The sequence below is a fragment of the Lytechinus variegatus genome, chromosome 6 (genome assembly GCF_018143015.1).
Source record: "Lytechinus variegatus isolate NC3 chromosome 6, Lvar_3.0, whole genome shotgun sequence".
In the NCBI taxonomy this organism is placed as follows: domain Eukaryota; kingdom Metazoa; phylum Echinodermata; class Echinoidea; order Temnopleuroida; family Toxopneustidae; genus Lytechinus; species Lytechinus variegatus.
This window is the reverse complement of record NC_054745.1, coordinates 42,040,401-42,057,994: the sequence shown is the minus strand read 5'-3', so window position 1 is coordinate 42,057,994 and position 17,594 is coordinate 42,040,401. Positions and strand designations below refer to the sequence as shown.

Here is a 17,594-nt window from a genome sequence, read left to right as displayed (position 1 = left end):
CAATAACTTTCTCAATTTTTTTTAGGCTACTTGATGCCGGTGTAAGGCCAACAAAATGAAACTGGTCCATGCGTAAATGGGGTCTAACTCATAATTAACTATCTGTAAAAAACACCCCCTGGGGCCATTTCATAAAGCTGTTTGTAAGTTAAGAGCGACTTTCAGAACGACTGGTGAACCTTTACGTGCCAAACCATCGCCAATAAATATACCATTTACCACAAGAAAGGATCACCAGTCGTTCATAAAGTCGCTCTTAACTTACATGTAGGAACAGCTTTATGAAACCCCTACCTGGTCACCACAAGTACTTACCATCACCAAACATGTGATACCAGAAGGTCATACAGGATCCCTGAGTCTTTGGAAGAAATTCACTCACAAGATCAGCCTTCACATTGGCTTGATCACTATCGGCCTCAAAATACATGTACATTCCTGAGAAAATAAAACAAATAATGCATCAAAGTGTTATTGTGCACTACGAGGAGCAGGTTGAGATGTTTGCAATATACATGTAGTACATACATACATGTACATTAATACACGTACATGATGCATACATCTAATACTTTGAGAATGGTGTCCCAGAAAATGGCTTTACAAAGTTTAGCTTTTTTTTTGCATATATCACATTCTATTGATTCATATAGAAAAACAAAACAAAACATAAAGCATAGATATCCTCCTCTAAACAAATGAGGAGGCCAGGGCAACATAGAATTGATACGGATAACAGATGAATATCATGGAAAAAAGGATATCAGATTAGTAGTTTCAAGACGATCGATGAGAAACAACAAATAATCATAACTTAGATGTATAAGTACTTGGTGGCTTAAATGTTATGACTTGACCTACAACATTAAATTCTATTAGTACCAAACAGCTTGTAGTTGGTTATATTTTGATTGGGGATTCCCTGGCAAAATAGTGTTGATGTACACGTACTGTGCAGATTGTCCATTTGGGTGTTTGTCTTGCAAAGGTGTGGCAATTTGGGCTTAATGGTTGAGACACGAGATTTGTCGATTGTGAAATTTCTTTCTACGATCACTCGATAAAGTAACTGCCCTCGGAGGAGACTCCGAGGATCTGTTTCTTCAATTATTATTATTTAAATCTCAGAATCATTTATGGCCAAATAATTGTACATTCTCAGCCAGGCGGTCGTATATTTCTATTAGCATGCATCTATAAAAAGGTCTGTAAAATACCATAACTGCTATTAAGTTTGCAAAGTGATTTATGACTTTATTGCGCTTACCTTGGTCAGTTCCCGTTGTGTGATCAAATGAAGGACCAGTGAAAGGTGATGAGGTAGCGCCGTTATTGCGTAACCAATCTTTTTGGTCTTTCTCCTTTTCATTACTCCATCCACATCTACCATTCTCAAAATCACAGAAACCTGGGGAATAGTAAAGTTATTCACTGCTCATGAGGGTAATAGTTGATATTATCCATCCTGAATTGTTGTTCATAATGGCCCTTATATCATTCATATTATAAAATTTGTGTATGTTAATATTGGAAAAATAAATACAGCTTATCCCTGAATATTTTGGCACTGTTTAATTCTGGTAGAGTTAATATGCCATACCTTAAAGGACAAGTCCACCCCAACAAAAACTTGATTTGAATAAAAAGAGAAAAATTCAACGAGCATAGCACTTAAAATTTCATCAAAATCGGATGTAAAATAAGAAAGTTATGACATTTTAAAGTTTCGCTTAAATTGACAAAACAGTTATATGCACATCTCGGTCGGTATGCAAATGAGGGAACTGATGACATCACTTACTCACTATTTCTTTTGTATTTTATTATATGAAATATGAAATATTTTGATTTTCTCGTCATTGTCATGGGAATGGTTTCATTCCTCCCTGAACAAGTGGAATTCCATTATCTTAACATTTTGTGGTTGAGGCAAGGAGGTCCTAATCGTCAAATTCATAAAAATTGAAATATTGTATAATTCAAACAATAAAAAACAAAAGAAATAGTGAGTGACATCATTGACTTTCTCATTTGGATGTAACTGGTTCGTTCATATAACTATTTTGTTAAAAATAAGCAAAACTTTGAAATGTAATAACTTTCTTATTTTACATTCGATTTTAATGAAATTTTCAGCATTGTGCTTGTCTGATTTTTCTCCATTGATTTAAATCAACATTTTCAATTTGCCATACCTTAAACATTGAATAATTAATCGCTTTTGGAGCTCATTCTAGAATCTAAACTGGGATGGGGGCATGCGCAATCGATGGCTGACACTGACAAAGATATGAAAAGTGAAGGGTGAAAGTAAAACAATTGCTGTTTTGTTTACAATGATAAAGGTCCAAGAGGTAGCTGCCAACTTCTGATAGCAGAGAGGGCAACTGCCAGGTAATTAGTAAGGGAAGGTGTTGATAATGATGCTGCATAGGGAAGTCTGTTACAGATTCTCAAAGTACAAAGATAGGTGTGATTTAAGGCATCCATATAAAGGCGACTGCACACCTTACGATTGGTCTGCGACCCGATTTCAGAAAAAAATGTAGAATTTGATGCAAACATTGAGACTTGGAATATCTTACTGTGTAATATGTTCTAAATCATTGTACGAATACCTATGTTCAAATCTGTGACTATGCTATCATCCTTCTTGGAATAAAAGCAAATTTAATAGTCGTAATGACGTCATAGCAGTTGTACGATTGGCTACAATTTGAAACTAATTTGGCCTTTACTCCGCAATAAAGGCTTGCAAACTTTCAAAATGGTCATATTAGTATTCTTTCAATTAATCTAAACCTCAAATAAAATATGTTCCATTTACACTTTCAGAAAATTAGCAAAATGCGATTTGTTCCAAAATCGTATCGCAAACAGTCGTAAGGTGTGCCTTTAGAGTATATCTTTGCTGGGCTTACCAGGCCTTGAGCAAGCTTCATCCAGAACAGTGAGATCATCGATGGCAATATCACCATCGTCGCCGTCACCTAATGTAGCCTTGATGACAATCTGATATGGGTGGTTGGCTGTGAGAGAGGCACGTCCATAATGCCATCCCATCTCACTGTGACCTGAGACATAGACAATGATACATTGATTTAGTAATAGTTATAACAATTTTCATAACAACAATAATAATTATAATAAAGGGTATTTGATAGGTGCTCCTACATGTATATTACTCTGGCTAAACTCGGCTCCCGGTTATGGTGCTCAAAACTTTTTCGAGGAATCCAGACAAAAAAGACAAAGGAATTAAGGTAGTACATGTAGTCCTAATAGAAATATTATTTCTAATGCTCCTACTTCCTACATGCACTTTCATTCAAACAGAATGATATATCTATTGTTTTCCTTTTCTGTCTAGATCTATATATGAGTGTTACAAAGATTTTTTTCCCTTTTTTACATTCGCGCATTATAAAAATTCAGTATAATCGCAATGCACCATCACAGTATAAAGGAAAAAAAAACATAATATAGTAGTATTGAAAGAAAGACAAGGAGCACCTCTCAAAAAACAGTGCCAGCCACACAGAAACGTTGTTAGCCTAACAGAGCCCTTACAGTAAGCCCAGTAACATATTTCGCATTGTTAAGTCAAAACATTTATATCAATATGTAAGTAATGAATTGTTGTAACATCAGTAATCGCTGCTACATTACTGGTTGTAACAGGGCCAGGGGCGGAAATCTCTCCCAAAAGGTAGGGGGAACAAGGGTCTGGAAAATTTGACAAGCAAAAAAAAAAAGGCTATTACCTAAAATTTAAGGTCATTTCCACGAAAATATATTTGACAAAGGAAAAAAAAATCATCTCGTCCGAAAACGCACGTTTTTATTCACATTTTGAGTGATATATTTCTTAGCATCACCAAAGACCCAAAATAGTAGGGGGGACATTTGATATTGTGTCCCCCCTACTATTTTGAGTAGGGGGGAACACGTCCCCCCTGGGATTTCCGCCCATGAACAGGGCCTCTGTTAGCGCATTGCTACCACTAACGTTTCTGTGCAGTCAGTAAAGGGCTTTGTAAGGTTATCAACAGCACCAGCAGAATGAGCAGACGAAATAAGAGCAGCATTTATAGGATAATGGTCAAGGTCAAGCAATTATTAACTTCAAAGTCTTAAAACAATGCCATAAAATATGTACGTCCGACCCCCTACATGTGGGACCTTCATGACATTTTCTGTCTCTGATTTCTTGTTCTTTTGGCAGTCTGTAATGTTCTCAAAAGACCCTGACTTGGTCAGTTTATGAAGTGAAGTAAGACTTGAGAAAAATGGGGGTCGGACATACAAAAAGGTTGATTATTTTATGGAATTGCCCCTTACTGAATTCAGTCCACACACTGGACGATTGTTTAGACACGGTATCATAGACGAGAACCTCCAACTTTCCAATAGCGCCCCCATAGAGATGGAACCAGAAGGTCAGGCATTCACTAACTGCGGCAGGGTAGACAGGGCTGAATATCTGGGCTACTTCACCATTAGCTCTGGGAGGCTTGGCCGTCTTTACAAAGGCAAACATTCCTGGATAAGAATATTGGTTGATGGAATTTGGTTATTACTTTTTTATATTACATGTACATGTATATTCTTCTTCTATCACTAATACTTTCACAATCACTATTGTTATTTGTCTTTCCTATCTACTTTTTTGGTAATATTCCTGTTATTTTGTGCAATAAAAGATAAGTCTCTTTTATCGCACTGTTAGTCTGGTTTTCTTTCCCCTTCTTTTTGAGGTCTTTATCAATTTCAAGCTCTGAGCTTAAATGGAGGTCTCCCACATTTAAAAATGTATTCTTGGTTTATGTACATGTATATATATTTCTTTTCTGCTATTTGTTTTAATAATTAAAAAAAAAGATTTTTATCAGGTATAAATATATTTCAATTAGATTGTTAGAATGTATGCATGCACATATTATTTATTATGTCATTTGCTTATTGTTATGTTACGCTAAGAAAAAGTGATTACACTTGTATATACTATCACAATGGTGGTGGTGATTATAAGTAATATCTTTATTATTATCATTCTTACATTTAGTACTGTCATTATCTATATTATTGTCATCATAATTATAAATATTATCATCATTCAACATATAAGATATATTTTAAAGACTTTTCATTCATCACTCCTGTCTATATTCAATTCAATTGAATCCATCTTATTTTGCATTTGCATTATTTTTTTTCATAAATCCATACAATTACATGGTAAAATAGGCATAAAATATATACATGTACACTGTAACAATACACATGACCAAAATACAAAAAATACAATACAAATGTGAAGAATTAAATACTGGCAAACTTATCAAAGGCAGATCCCAAATTTGTCAAGATGTAATAATATTGTATTCTGATTACATGTACAAGTTGATGCTACTATTCATAGCATGGAATGAATAGATTTGAATTGAATTAATTTTCAGTGGGCTATGTATTGATCAGTCCTACCTAGATCTGTTCCCATAGTATGGTCTACCGGTGGTCCTGTGCCTTCTATGCTGGATCCACTGTTACCAATCGACCAATCAAAATCATCCTTAGAGTCTTGACTCCATGAACAGAAGCCAACCTCAAAGTCACATGTTCCTGTAAAGTTTCAAATAAAATATGAATTATTGTCTCATTATTCAATAACTATGGCAAATTCATCAACATATTTGGTTCACATTCGTAAGCTGCTAAACCTTGCATCTCTAAGAATTCTTCTTCTTCTTCTGGAAACAGTACAGTCCACCGATTGGTGTATTGTCGTACTGGTGAAGTGCAGCGTGCAAGTGTATGTACATTATCCGATAAAAAATATTGCTTACAGCGTGCAAGTAAAAACAACCACTGTTATTAACAGAGCTGGGTCTTTTGTACCTCTTGTTTAAAGATGTGTAGAGAGGTACAATAACTTTGCTTTGGGGAAGGGAGTTCCAAAGTCTTATCGAATCTGGGAAGAAGCTCCTCTGGTAGACAAGTGTCAAGTGTCAATTAGAGTCAAGGTCAGTAAATGACTATTTTTAGAATCATATGAAAACTGTTTTCTTTATCATGTAGATAACTCTTTCTAGGCAAAAGAAAGTTGACATTTAAGTCACTATTCTTAATTCACACTTTATGTTTAGCTGCCTTCATATCTGTAATTTTGATATACAAAAGTGTAAAGAGGCATTCAGTGATTTAAGACCTGAAAAATCAATTGAAAATTGGAACATGTCCAATAAGAGATGAGGGATGCAGTTATGGAAAATGGATGTAAAAGCACAACCAGTCAATCTTCAATGGGTCCAGTTTGATTTTTATTCAGTCTTAAATCTTTATGAAACACTCACCAGGGGCCCTGTTTCATAAAGGACTTGCAATTGTTGTTACTTTGCCACAATGGCAACTACCATGGTAACCTTGATTGTGAATGGCTGCTGAGCCCTGTTACCATAGTAGTTGCCATAATGGCAAAGTAACACCAGTTGCAAGTCTTTTATGAAATGAGCCCCTGGTAACTGAAACTTACTTTGTGGTGAACAGGTTCCATCTATTACTATGATATCATCAATGGCAATGTCACCAGCATTCTCCAATCCTTTGAAGGCTTCAAATACAACCTAGTAAAGACAAAGAAAGGTTATATTAGATATTTTTGTTACTAGTATTTGCGCGTTTCATAATACCAAAGATACTACAATGGGAAGATCGGAGACTACCGTACATGCACCGCGTAATGAAACGCTCGGGAAGAGCGCCCTGCAGCGTTGAGTAAGTAACAACCTTCTTTTACCTTTGTGTACAAAACATGAGAGAAATGGTAAAGGGTTGAAGGAAAAGACGATATTTTACATTTCAAATTTTTTTTCTTCAAATTTTCCCCCCTCAGATCTGATATGAATACATTTCGGAGGTTTCTTGGTAATGAAAGGTGGAATCATTTCCATGCGCCACCCTTGAGCTCTCTCCAAAGTTCCCTCTCTCATTTCCCCCATATGTTTTATACACAGTTGCGTGCCAATATGCGAAGGTCTACTTATTCAACGCTGTTGGGTGTCCTTCCCCATAAGCATTTAGTGAGCGTTTCAAAAAATCATCGAAGTGTCCAATCTTCCCCTTGTAGTATCTTTTAAAATACACACACCATCAATGTCACTATCAGGCGAGGCCTACTTTTCCTTGGAAGTCAATTACTAATTTTCTCCTTTAGCATACACAACAATTAACAAAGAATCCCAAACACAGCTAAATAAGGAAGTACAAAGAGATCAGGACCCTGTCTTACAAATAGTTATGATCGATCCAATCAATCGTAACTTGATGGAAATCCATCAGTGTCATAAATTCTTCTACAGCAAATTTGCAAAATGTCCTTTGTAAACTAAGGAGGACACACCAACTTGTCAAGAAATCGATGAATTTATGAATATACATTCATATCTAGAATTTCTTTTGAACAAACATGCATTTCATATGATGACTTTGCTGGCTTTCCATAGTTGGAATCATCGGATCAATCACATCTCTTTGTAAGACAGGCCCAAGTAGAAATACAAATGTGATCCCCAAAAATTGTAGCATTTAAAAGAGGTACAGATATATTAACCATTAAAGGAGGAACTTTGGTTCATCCCTAATGCTTAGTACACTTTTTTATGAATCTCCTAGGAGTATAACTCTTTGCATCCTGAATGAATTCTTAACGAGTCATCTAATGTTCTTTTGATGTTTTCTTTGAAATTTACTTCACCTATTGAACCATTGATACAGGTACTGTTAGTTATTTCTAGCTAGCCCTTACTATACATGTAAAAAAAGGAAGGAGAAATGTATGTAATGTATTCATACAAATACATTGTGCTATAATGCATCATATGCATGCAAAGAGTTTACATGGAGGAGTGTTGTCACAATAGAGACTAAAACTGTGAGCGTGTAGTATGAAATGCACAAATGATAAGATATCACTTACTGCCCAAGAAGTCTGTGAGATGACAGTCCATTGTTCATACATCCATTGGTTTCCTTGTGTCCCTTGACGTTTGAAGATTGGTGTCATCATCCCATCTTGCTGAATGTAGACATTAAACTTATCAACATCCGGTCCATACATATGGTAATACCATGTCAGGCAAACCCCATCGTCATTGGTTGGCCGCTGAAGATGGGATTTTAGAATCGCTTTGTCGCCATCGGCTTGTCCGTCTGCCTCAATGTACATGTAAAACCCTGGCCAGAAACAAATCAATGATGGTCATTTATAAAGACAGGTTTTATGAAAGCCTTTGTTGTGTGTCTGGAAAATGAGTCATGTTGGAATGCTCCCCAGGAAATGGAGAGAGTGCATACATTATTTAACCCTATCTAGGCCGGGGGGGGGGCCTAGGAGGCCCCCCCTCAACAAATCACGCGATATTTTCGGCGTGTGAAATTTTTTGACCACGCCGCTCGCTGAGTTTTTACTTTCAAGTCTTGCGCGACTTTTGAGACCAATTTTGCGTCACCCGGGTACGTGGTTTCGAAATTACGCAACATATGTAAGTGCATGTCAGACCGAAAATTGCTCAAAAACGTGATTTCGTGTACAAAGTCAATGCAAATTGTGTTTTCAACCAAAATTCATAAATGTATGAATATTTTTAGTTTTGCTAGTTTAAATGTATTCATTTTATGCTTTTTATGATCACAGAAGAGTCCCCAACTAATTTCATTGAAAAACAATGAAAAACAAAGGTCAAAAATCAAAGAAATACATAAGAAATTGCAAAAAACAATATAATACATAAGAAAATGATTTGATATCACAATTTTTTTTCATGTACTCTTGCTTAGGGCACCACAAAGAGTTTGTATATCAAATATTAGTACATTTGGAGCTTTATTTAGGAAGTTAGAGGGAAAAGAATGATTTCGCATACTAATTACGCATAAATTAGCATAATCACTTAATGGCGATTTGCATGATATAAATTACTATACAATCTTGTAGATTATGTCCCAGGCAACCCGTGTGCCAATTTTATGAGATCTTAGGGGGGGCTGGGAGGCCCCCCCCCAGCCATAGGAACTCCCAAAATACCTCTGCCTAGATAGGGTTAAGGGCAAGTAAGGATCTGATGACAGGGGGAATAACATATATTTATAAAGCCCTTGAATAAGTTATGATGTATCAAAGCCCATCTAAAAGTTTGGTATGGGGGGGTCAACATTTTAAGTTCATATCCTCCACACCATAATTGTTTTAGGGCATATCTATTTAGATTAGCTAGGCGTGAAGTTGAAAGGTGATAGACGGAGTTTGGGGGATTCGCCAAAACTAAAGACAGGCTTTAAGGACTACATAAAAGCATATATTGATGTATGGTTTACCTGAGCCAGTAGTATGATCAAACCTTGGTCCAGTTGTATCCGACGATGTCTCTCCTGTTCCTCTCAGCCAATCAAAATCATCCTCATCTGGGCTCTTCCCTTGAATATACCCACACATACCATCTTCAAACGTACAGCTGATATCTACATGAATTGAACAAACAGAAATCACTGTTAAAGGCAAATATGAACCAGCAACCACCCCATCTACATCTAATCTTAGCCAGTTTTCCTACCCATAATGCAACATGCTGCACAGTGACGTCTTATAATTTAGGCCTACATATATTTGGATATGAAAACCTTTTAAAAAAATCCTGCATACACTACTGTTTTAGCCCAGATTAAATCTAGAAATAAAAAAAAAATCATATTTATGACAACTGAAGATATTTTTGTCATACAACAATAATATGGACATTTGTAATGCATTGGTATCCACCATGGAAAGCTGCTCATGGTGGAGTTGAGAGAAGAAAATAAAAGGGAAACTATAAAAGAGGGGGAAGAGTTACATTTACTTAAATGCTTGTGTGAATATCTTTTTATTTATAAATATGTATTTGAAAGATAACAAAATATCTTAAATTGAATCTTGATAAACCATGTGTGTGTGTGGGTGTGTGTGCGTGTGTATGTGGATGTTTGCATGTATGTGTGGATGTTTGTATGTGTGTGTGTGGATGTTTGTATTTTTCTTATTTACTCTCTAGATTGCCATTGTACATGTATATATTTTTCATCACATTCTTGTTGAAATGTTCTATATAAGGGGCCCTTCTCACAAGCTCTGCTTCTATGGGGGCCCAAACCTATGTCTTTTTTTGTTAAATTGTGTAATATGTCTCTTGTTTGATTGGTTTCAATATAGCTTGAACTTAAACTTGAATTATACGGTGTTTAGTAAAGTTTTGACTTGACTCAAAGTTGATGTACTATACCTGGGGAGACATTGGAATCGCCAAGGCAACTGAAAAAGCTGATGCCATCCAAGCCAACGGTCAGAGCTGTAAAGTCAGGGTTATCTGGATTATCCAGATTGAGATGTTCAAATGTAATCTGCAGATACCAAATAATAATCATAACTGAAAATTCCACAGCACCAGAATGGTTTTTATCAATGAAAAACAAGCAAAGCCAATGTTAAACTGTAACGGTTCACTACTAGAACATTATAACGGCCTTGATCTTGTCTTATAAATATGCACAGGCCAAGTATAAGGCCTGTCAAAAAAATGTAGTTACTTGAAGATAGTGGAATGCACTAACAGATGGCCAAAACACAGAAACAGCAGGCAGAGGCATAAAAACACATCCATGTCAAATTGTTATACACACTGTACCTTCATACCACTATGCAACTTTCAAATATATATATTTTGACTAAAATTATTATTTTCACTATCCCCTTTTATTTTTGTCAATAAAACATGAATATGATTCTTCATTCACTTGCGAGTTTAAGAAAGAACATTACAACTTTAATAGTCATGATCAATTCAATTCTTACTAACAAAAGTCAAGACATATATTGTATGTAACCCATACAGTCAGTGTAATTGTATCATATTTTACTACCACTGCTACATGTACTACGTCAAAAAAATTTCATCATTTCATTTTTCATAATCATACCCATCATCACCATTGTCATTTTTGTCAAGTTTATATTATCACAACTTGTTTTTTAGTTTTCTTCTATTTTTTGTAGATAGTATTTCAGTCATTCTGAGCCATTACTTCTGTTCATTATGTGATGTGTTGGTTTGTCAAATTCTCAAGCATATTTGCTTACAATGAGAATCTGCTTCCCGCAAGTGACTTTATTTTTCAACAATTTATATTTATGATTTACTGTCAAAAGTTCTTTGTTATATTTTATTTACTGACCACTAGTCATGTGGCAAAGTGGTTAGTGCATTGGACTAAAAACCGTAAGGTTGTGAGTTCAAAACTTTATAATTTAAGTCAAGCCACTATCCCTGATTAACTCAAACATAGAATATTTCCTATGGAACTGGTTATATACCAGATTGTCACTTTGCCTGAAAAAGAATATCTTGCTGAGTTCCTACAGGAGTTACCATAACATAAATATTGTTATTAGATCGAAAGAAAAATAAATAAATGATAAAAAATTATATGAGTGGACAAAGGCTCTACCTGAATCTTCTCCTTGAACTTTCCAATAAATGCTGTTCCCAACAGCCATGTTCCTAAGGATTCCTTTCCATTTGTTCCATATATCTGGGGCCCATTCTTAATGAAGATAGTGAAAGGTTGATTGGAAGTCATGTAGTAATAAAACTGGACATGACACAAAGCACCAGTTGGTCCAATAGGAGGAGTGGTCAAGCTGTTCAGACCAAAATGACCATGGAGGTAGAATCCTGGGGCTATTTGATAAAAGAGATACAGAGTTGACTAGTAATAATTATAAAACGGTGATACATGTACATGTATAGCTGAAATATACCAAATGACCAGTTCTATTGACTGTTCACGGGTTAGAGAGAATGGTTTTTCAAATTCCCCAGATTTGTATGATCTGTATATTATTGTGACTCCAAAAATACTATCCCCAGGGGTGTGAGTGGTCACAAAAAGAAGATTTGAAAGAAAATGAAAGTATTGAAAGTCTGAAATAGAAAGAATTCCCATAATTTTTGTACGGAGGAGATTAAAATAAAAAGCTGAAAATCAAAACCAAAAAAATCTGAACTCTCACACCCCTGTATACAATTGGCAATTGAGAATGTATGGGAGAAATTAACTGTTCCAGGTTGGACCCACAATTACTATATTTTCCCAGGGGTGAAGGTCTGATGAAAAATAGTAACATTGCCATTCCAGCCAAGGATGAACAGTTTCCCCTCTTTTCTTTTGAAAGAAATGCCTGGAATATTTGTTTTACATTCGATTTGCAGAAAAAGTTAAAATAATAGCTAGATCTTGATAATCTTATCCTTTTTTAATCATCCCAGATGTGGACCAAATATGGCATGCACAGCATATTTAGGTCATCACAAGCCGTCAATCATACAAATGAAATGAAAAATTGTTTCAGTTATATTTTTCTGGTGACAGAATTACAAATAATGCAAAAAAACAGAATTTTTTTAAAAGTATAAATAATACATGTATATATTTCATTTTTTTTCTGGCAAACTTATGCTGTCCTACCTGTTAAATTATTATTGTGATCAGTAGGAAGTGCGTCTGGGTCATTCCCAGCCTTCATAGGTATCCAGCTTAACACAAGAGATCCACAGTACCCATAGTCATCAAACTCACATCCACCTGTTCAAGGAACCAAAAACAAAATGAGGAATGAATTTTTGGATAGAGAGTCCCCTGGCAAACAAACATAAGCTCTAGACCAACCAGCTGAGGGAGCATAATCTTAAAAGGTAAAAACCTGAAGGGGATGTCAGAAAATTGTCAATACTATGCACCAATAGGTAAAGCCCACATAATAACTAAAACTAGTACATATCTACTAATACATGTTCCTACAAGATTTTAACCCTAACTAGCTCGGGGGGGGGGGGGCTTTTTAAACCCTATCATTGACATTTTTCGTGATACATGTAAATTTGTAACCTGAAAAAGATTGCGATGCAACATTTCATAGTTTTTCTTTTTTAAGTCTTGTGCAACTTTCAAGTCCAAATTTGCAACACGGAGGTAATGCTGTTCTAAACTTAAGCAACATTTCTTAAGTACCTGTCCGACTCAAATTGCTCAAAACATTATTTCATGTACAAATCCAATGCAGCTTCTGTGTGTAGCCAAAATTCATGAAAATATTATTATTTTCACTTTTATTGATTAGGGATTTGATTTCATGTTATTCATTACTGATATTGTGTCATCAATGATTTCCATAAAAACAGTCAAAACATAAGGTTGAAAAAGAAGGAAATAAAAAAAAATTAAAAACAGAAGAAAAAAATTGATATCACAAACTCTAAAGCCAATGCAAATCAATAGCACCATCTCAAGGCCTAAACAACTCATACCTGGCCAGTTTCCTGACCCATAATGCTAGTGTGGTCTAGTATTATAGACCCACTTGAATGATAGCATGCTAATTAACTACTCAATACATTTATACCGCAATAATTTTGTTACCAAGAAGCAAAAAAATTACTTTTCCTCTCAAAAACAGTTTAGTTTCTCTATACAAATACAATGATAGGTCAATTTATTCTCTGTAGTATTAGTAGATATCTGAAAACCTATAATTTAAGACTATGTATTTATAACACATAGTCAATGAGAGACCACACACACAGATCACTCCCCCCAAATACACAAACATTACCATCCTACTGTATCTTACCACAGTTTTGCTCATCTCGTCCGTTGTTACATTGCACGATGAAATCACAGACTTGATCCTGAGGGATACACTGACCATCACCACATTGGTAATCAGAGGGTATAGGACAGGGGATAGGGGTGGTGGGTGGGGCTGGTGTGGTGCCTGGGGGAAGTGCGTCGTTGGAGAGGTCACAGTTCGAGAACGAGATGTCATCGATCGCAATGACTCCATCTGGTCCCTTGCCTGTGACTGCCTCTATTAGCACCTTGGGTTAGGGAACAAGAATGAAATGAATGACACCTCTTTTTTTCTTTTATAATCAAATTGTACAAATTCCTTGACATCTCAAAGACAAAACATGTAGCATCTATTGTGTGTCAGCAGCATGCAAAAAGGTGATTTCTTGCCAGTTCAGACGAGCTGAAGAAGCATCCTGATCAGACGTGAAACTGTTCTTTGTTTCAATGCCATTTAGTCTAGATGAACAGATTTATTTCCTTCTCAAAATTTGTATTTCAAAACATCCACCAATTACATGTAAGATTCTTTTGTCATATTATCTTTAACTATGGTAATTTGGTTTTTTCATGTTGCTCATGAAGAGTTGTATGAATTGAAAATAAAGACCTTTGGCTTAGGAGCAAGAATGAAATGAATGACATTTTTTTTCGCTATTTTTTCCATTTAAACAAGAAATCAACTAAGTTTAATTCTATTGTCCTACTTGTACAATCTTATAGTAAACTGTAGCTATGCTCTATCATTCTCTAAAGGTACTTATGTTAAATCATATCGATCCGTAAAGCCCCCTTCACACTTATTCTGAATCAAGCAGAATTGGCTGGAATGAAAGGACTATTGTTCGACCACGAGTTGGTCATTTAAATCTACTTCGAATACCATTTGAAAATACATGTACCCCTAAAATGTTTTGAACATGACCAAAACCTTCGGGAAGGCCAAAAGAAATAAAAATATTTCAAATGCACTCAGAATGCAGTCCAAATATTTAGAATGTCAGAGAATGTAGCATGAATTATCAATCTGACTCCATTGCGATTCATTTTGACTAGTGCATGATGATTCACCTGGTCAATGTACTGAATTTCAACTCCAGTTTGGTGAATTCATACATGTATGTTGCTCCCCAAAATCTCTAGATTTTAAAGTATTTTTTTCATTCCAGCTTCTGCTTGATTTCTGCTGATTCTGAATATAAGTGTGATGAGGGCTTAAGGAAGACCTCTGGAGAGTTATTTAGATGATGATACTTTACCTGGAATTTGTCCTGTACTGATATGATCTGATTGTAACGAGCAAAGCTATCCACATCGAAGTTAGTCAGACTAATAAGGAGAGTCAGAGGACCTCCGACTGATGTTCTTGTGTAAACATTGAGGGTACCAACATCAGGGCCATGTTGAAAGATGAACATTGATATCTATAAGAAGGATAAAAAAACAATAATGAAAATTAGTCATACGGTGGCGGAGTAGTGGTCTCATGGTGACAAAACATTTGTTCTGGTCCTAATATCTCAACTGTGACCTACCACCCCAAAACCAACAATAAATCGCCAGGTAAGGTTCTCATATCCATTTCATTTTGATTCATGTTGCACAAATTAACACTTACTTCAATAAGACCAAATGGTATATGGAAAAAATGGCTATTGGAACAACTTGTTATTAGATGGAATGGCATTAGAATAAATGAAAGTAGACCATGAGGTGAGTGGACATACTGATGGTAGACCAAATGATAGTTGACAAGTTGGCAATTGGACGAATGGGTATTAGACGAATTGGAAATAAACGTGGTTGCTTACCAAAATGCATTCATCCTGGCTTAGCATTCAGGCAAATTGGCCAACACAAATCTCTGACCACAACCACATACACGAACCCATACGAACACATACACGAGGTTCTATGCATCTTTTCATAACAGCTTCAAAGAGCTCCCAACTATTTTATCTTTAATGACGTATGACAATATGGTAGCAAATTGACGTTTCCAGAGGGAAACATTGAGCTCTGTCTTTTGACAAGGAGTGTAAGTACAGAGTCCTTCAAAAAAATTTGGCTTACAAAAGGAAGATTCTGTGGCTAGTAACAGAAACAATTGATACTGACCATACATGTAGAGGTCTGACCAGTTGGCCGGAAGATTGGCGATGCGATCCTGGCAACATCTCCTGTTCCGGTACCTTTAGCATCGGCAAGCATGTAATAACCCCCGACTTCATTAAGGGTGTGGTCACGTGTAGGGGCATACTTCGCACCCATGTCAAGAGCTCCTGATGTCCTCACCCAGTTGTAGTCGGCAGGGATGTTTGTGTATGAGCATATACCAGATTCAAAGTTACATCGGCCTGTGTATGTGTCAGGGTCTATGCAAATCAGAATGTCAATGACAAGATTACATTTTTGGAAGTTACAAACATTTAGCAGCATGGGAAGGTATATTCTGAATCAAATATCCAAAAGTAATATCTTCATCAGAATATCTAATATGATATTGTGCAATGACATACATGTATGTGTGCAGTAAGTAACTTGATAGTGTCTTCATTTGTAACACATTCCGATTGGCACCACTGCAATTCACTGAACTTACAACTGGCAGAATCGGAAGATTGGAAGGATGCAAGGACATCCAACCCAGGTTCACCTACCCCTATGACACCAACCGTAAGGCATCCGCCCAAGGGACGCCAACCCAAGAAAAAAAATAGACACCAAATCCCAAAACACCAATCCAATGATTATAAGCTCAAGGCCATGATCTCAAATGATACCATCCACAGTTATATCAAATTAAAGACACCAACCTAATTAAACTAACCCCAAGGACATCAAACCCAGGTACATGTACACCTGCTATAAGGACATCAACACCACGGACATGTTCCTGGAGGGCAACAAGCCAAAGGACACAAACCAAAAGAGACTAACCTCAAAGATGCCAACTCTAGGAGACTAACTTAAGGACACCAACTCATGATACACCAATTCCAGGACTCCAACACCCTAAACAAGTGGAATGCCTCTGGCCGTCTCACCTGCATCACGCAGTTCAATATAGCAGCAGTGCTGACTTTGAATACTACTCTAACTCGCACAAGATGTTCAGTGATACATGGTTACTCTTATGTCCACTTTTTATGAACTAGACCAATAAACTTACAGAGATATGATGGTTATTCAACAAAAAACCCCAACATGGCCAAAGTTCATTGACCTTACATGACCTTTGACCTTGATCATGTGACCTGAAACTCGCACAGGATGTTCAGTGATACTTGATTACTCTTATGTACAAGTTTCATGAATCAGATCCATAAACTTTCAAAGTTTTGATGGTAATTCAACTGATACACCCACTTCGGCCAAAGTTCATTGACCTTTGACCTTGGTCATGTGACCTGAAATGCGCACAGGATGTTCAGTGATATTTGATTACTCATATGTCCAAGTTTAATGAACTAGACTAATAAACTTTCAAAGTTATGATGGTAATTCAACAGATACCCACGATTTGGCCAAAGTTCATTGACCCTAAATGACCTTTGACCTTAATCATGAGACCTGAAACTTGCACAAAATATTCAGTGATGCTTGATTACTATTATGTTCAAGTTTCATGAATCAGATCCATAAACTTTCAAAGTTATGATGGGAATTCAACAGATATCCCCAATTCGGCCAAAGTTCATTGACCCTAAATGACCTTTGACCTTGGTCATGTGACGTGAAACTCATGCAGGATGTTCAGTGATACTTGATTAACCTTATGTCCAAGTTTCATGAACTAGGTCCATATATTTTCTAAGTTATGATGACATTTCAAAAACTTAACCTCAGGTTAAGATTTCAATGTTGATTCCTCCAAC

General features: G+C 36.1%; 1 protein-coding gene across 1 annotated transcript in view; it reads right to left on the bottom strand.

The window, feature by feature from the left end:
• Positions 1–17,594, bottom strand: part of LOC121417851 (MAM and LDL-receptor class A domain-containing protein 1-like) — a 66,911-nt gene that overhangs the window by 6,372 nt on the left and 42,945 nt on the right. The window contains exons 34-47 of the mRNA XM_041611584.1: positions 15,835–16,091; positions 14,976–15,140; positions 13,718–13,964; positions 12,556–12,672; positions 11,536–11,768; positions 10,314–10,431; positions 9,373–9,516; positions 7,976–8,232; positions 6,533–6,623; positions 5,485–5,622; positions 4,342–4,542; positions 2,922–3,074; positions 1,268–1,408; positions 316–438 (exon numbers count right to left, since the gene is read on the bottom strand). Of these exons, the coding sequence (XP_041467518.1) occupies positions 316–438; positions 1,268–1,408; positions 2,922–3,074; positions 4,342–4,542; positions 5,485–5,622; positions 6,533–6,623; positions 7,976–8,232; positions 9,373–9,516; positions 10,314–10,431; positions 11,536–11,768; positions 12,556–12,672; positions 13,718–13,964; positions 14,976–15,140; positions 15,835–16,091 (2,385 nt within the window). The remainder of the gene's footprint in view (positions 1–315; positions 439–1,267; positions 1,409–2,921; positions 3,075–4,341; positions 4,543–5,484; positions 5,623–6,532; positions 6,624–7,975; positions 8,233–9,372; positions 9,517–10,313; positions 10,432–11,535; positions 11,769–12,555; positions 12,673–13,717; positions 13,965–14,975; positions 15,141–15,834; positions 16,092–17,594) is intronic.